Source organism: Sinocyclocheilus anshuiensis, unplaced genomic scaffold (assembly GCF_001515605.1).
Source record: "Sinocyclocheilus anshuiensis isolate Anshui unplaced genomic scaffold, SAMN03320099.WGS_v1.1 scaffold194, whole genome shotgun sequence".
Taxonomy (NCBI): domain Eukaryota; kingdom Metazoa; phylum Chordata; class Actinopteri; order Cypriniformes; family Cyprinidae; genus Sinocyclocheilus; species Sinocyclocheilus anshuiensis.
Window position 1 is genome coordinate 1,606,338 of NW_015546074.1, and position 2,819 is coordinate 1,609,156.

General features: G+C 34.2%; 1 protein-coding gene across 1 annotated transcript in view; it reads left to right on the top strand.

The window, feature by feature from the left end:
• LOC107699829 (calmodulin) overlaps positions 1-2,819 on the top strand; it is a 50,333-nt gene that overhangs the window by 41,581 nt on the left and 5,933 nt on the right. Inside the window, exon 5 of the mRNA XM_016501224.1 lies at positions 571-706. Coding sequence (XP_016356710.1) covers positions 571-706 — 136 coding nt within the window. The remainder of the gene's footprint in view (positions 1-570; positions 707-2,819) is intronic.

The window sequence follows — 2,819 nt, forward strand, 5'->3', positions numbered from 1 at the left end:
ATTTGTCATGAACTTGTACACTCAGTGCCAAGAAGGGTCAGAGCAGTATACTTTAAGTTCTGGAGGACATACTAAGTACTATAATATTATACATTTTCTGAATTAAATCTAGGGTGTACTCATTTCTGCAATCCTTCATTTAAACAAAATTGGCTAATTTACTAATTGTACAGAAAATATTGGCATTTATTTTGTTGTTTTTATGAAGTATGTTTACTATGTTTCAATTTTGCCATCTTTCCATGAATTATATTAATTATATTAGTGATCATTAAGAAAATACATCTTTTATATTTATTCAGAGGGGGTGTACTCATTTACGCTGTGCACTGTACATACATGACATGAGAACAAAAAGAACAATTAAATAAGACTAAAGAAAAATGTGAAGCATTTCATCAATTTGCAGTAGATGCTGTATGTTTAACACTTGCAGATGTCCAATTTATCAGCTTTTTTTTTTTTTAGTTGCATTTAGTTACTCTTAACCTTAATCTGGAGGTCAAAACGCAATATTTACTCTACATCACACAAAATGTGAACCTGATGTGCATAGTATTCTCTTCTCAGGATGGAAACGGCTACATCAGTGCAGCTGAGCTCCGTCATGTCATGACCAATCTGGGGGAGAAGTTGACAGACGAGGAAGTGGACGAGATGATCCGAGAGGCAGATATCGATGGAGATGGTCAGGTCAACTATGAAGGTGAGCTGCTGTGGAACATTTTGTCCTTTTTTTTTTTTTTTTGGAAAGTAGTAGTATGCAACCAGAATGACATTATACAAATATAATATTATTTATTTAGAATGTTTTCAGTAGTGAGGTTAGATAGATGTTGATCATTTTCCCTGTCGTTTAAATTCATTTTTAATTAGAGAAAGTGTTTTGACTTGCGTTCATTCCTTACACCTGCACTGAATGTTCAACACAATTCTAGAATGTGATGGTGTAATGAAATGCAGTGACAGTACATGGGTGATATATCTAAAAATAGGAGGGACTTGTACCTCATTAGTGGTGTTTGCTAGGCAAGCATGATGCTTGCATCCTTATTACTATTGATTTTTTGAATCCTTAACCTAAAAAGACATTAAACTTAGGCTGTACAACTAATCCGATATATTTTGTACACTGAATACACTATCATATACACTACAGGGCTCAACGCTAAGGATTTTTTCTACTGGGCCAGTTGGGCCGGTGGTTCAGTATTTTTTTACTTACTCTGCCAATATTTTCACTGGCCCTGCCACAAAAAAAAAAAAAAATATATATATATATATATGTATTTGTTATCATTTTTTTTACCCATGTTATCTTGTATTCTAATAAGTAAGCTTATATGACACCAACATTTTAGATACTAGTTACATTTTACACTTCTCCATTCCAATTTCGATACCACAGCAGAAACTAGCAAAACAAATATAGGTTTTAAACATTATTAAAGACAAATGAACAGTCAGTAAAAAAAGAACAAATGAACTACATGAATTACAAGTAACGGCACAAATAAATACTGTAAATAGAACAATAATACAAATTAAAGATGCTTTATATTTTTATATCCGTAGGTGTTCAAGTACAGAAATTGAATACTTAAACGTAAAATAACATTGAATATTCTACACTGTATAAATTAAAGATATAGATTAATCATTGTAAAGCTTAATTAACATTAAGGACACCGACAGCAGTTGGTAAATTATGCACGGTCACTTTAAACACAATTTATGGGTCTAATATTGAAAAGGAGGAACCATGCTAAGGAGGTGGCAGATGTTTAGGTAGCTAGCTTGAAGTCAGTGGGGCTGTCTGTAAGAACAGGTCCAGTCTAGTCAATAGATGTTCGTGTGGTTTCTATAAAGGGGAACAAATATACAGAGTTTTAGTTTACCAGTAAACAGTGCTAAATAAGGTACAAGGCAACCACAATGTTCCATCAACTGCACATTAAATAACGAAAGCACATGCCTAAACAGGAACTAGAGCAAGCATGAAAATAAACACATTTAGGCCAAACTTAAGTCATACAAAATGATATTTAGCATCACACAAAGGCACTTACATGGTTAATTACGCACACGCAGGAAAAACAGAATGGAAGGAGTAAAAACTCAGTCCTCTGCACAGTACAACCACATGCGTACAAAAAGGCACAAGTTGTGGACACAGGTGCAGCTAATAAAGTCTGTAAGATAGCTCTAATTGGCTTGAGATTGGGTGGGTGGAGCTTGGGGCTAACGGAACTGAACAGGCTAAGAGTGGTGTGGCACTGCTTTGAGGGTGCAGCTTAGGGACAAAAACTTTACAACAAATATAGTGTATGTATTTGTCTGTTCAAGCGCAAGAAGACTCGGAAAGAAACTCCATACAGGACTTTCTCGTTGCCTGAGACACGGCTCTATATGTGTGCGCCGTGGACACAGAACACACTGAATGGTGTTGTTGTTTGCGTCGTCTTGCGCTTGAATGCGCTAAAATCGCTTTATTGTTCAAATTGACAAGGTGTATTTGTCCGTTAAAGTGCAAGTAGGAACGAGAAACTTAGTTCGACAATATTACAAAAATATTAAGCAGTGTAACAGTTTACATCATTGATAATAATACATTTTTCTTGAACACCAAATCAGCATACAGACTGGAGTAATGATGCTGAAAATTCATCTTTGCATCACAGGAATAAATTACATTTTAAAATATATAAAAATAGAAAGCACTTTGTTTTTAGATTATTATTTATAAACAAGTATTTTTGATCAAAATTCAGCCTTGGTGAGGCAAAGGAGACTTTAAAAAAAAAAACATTAATTAATAA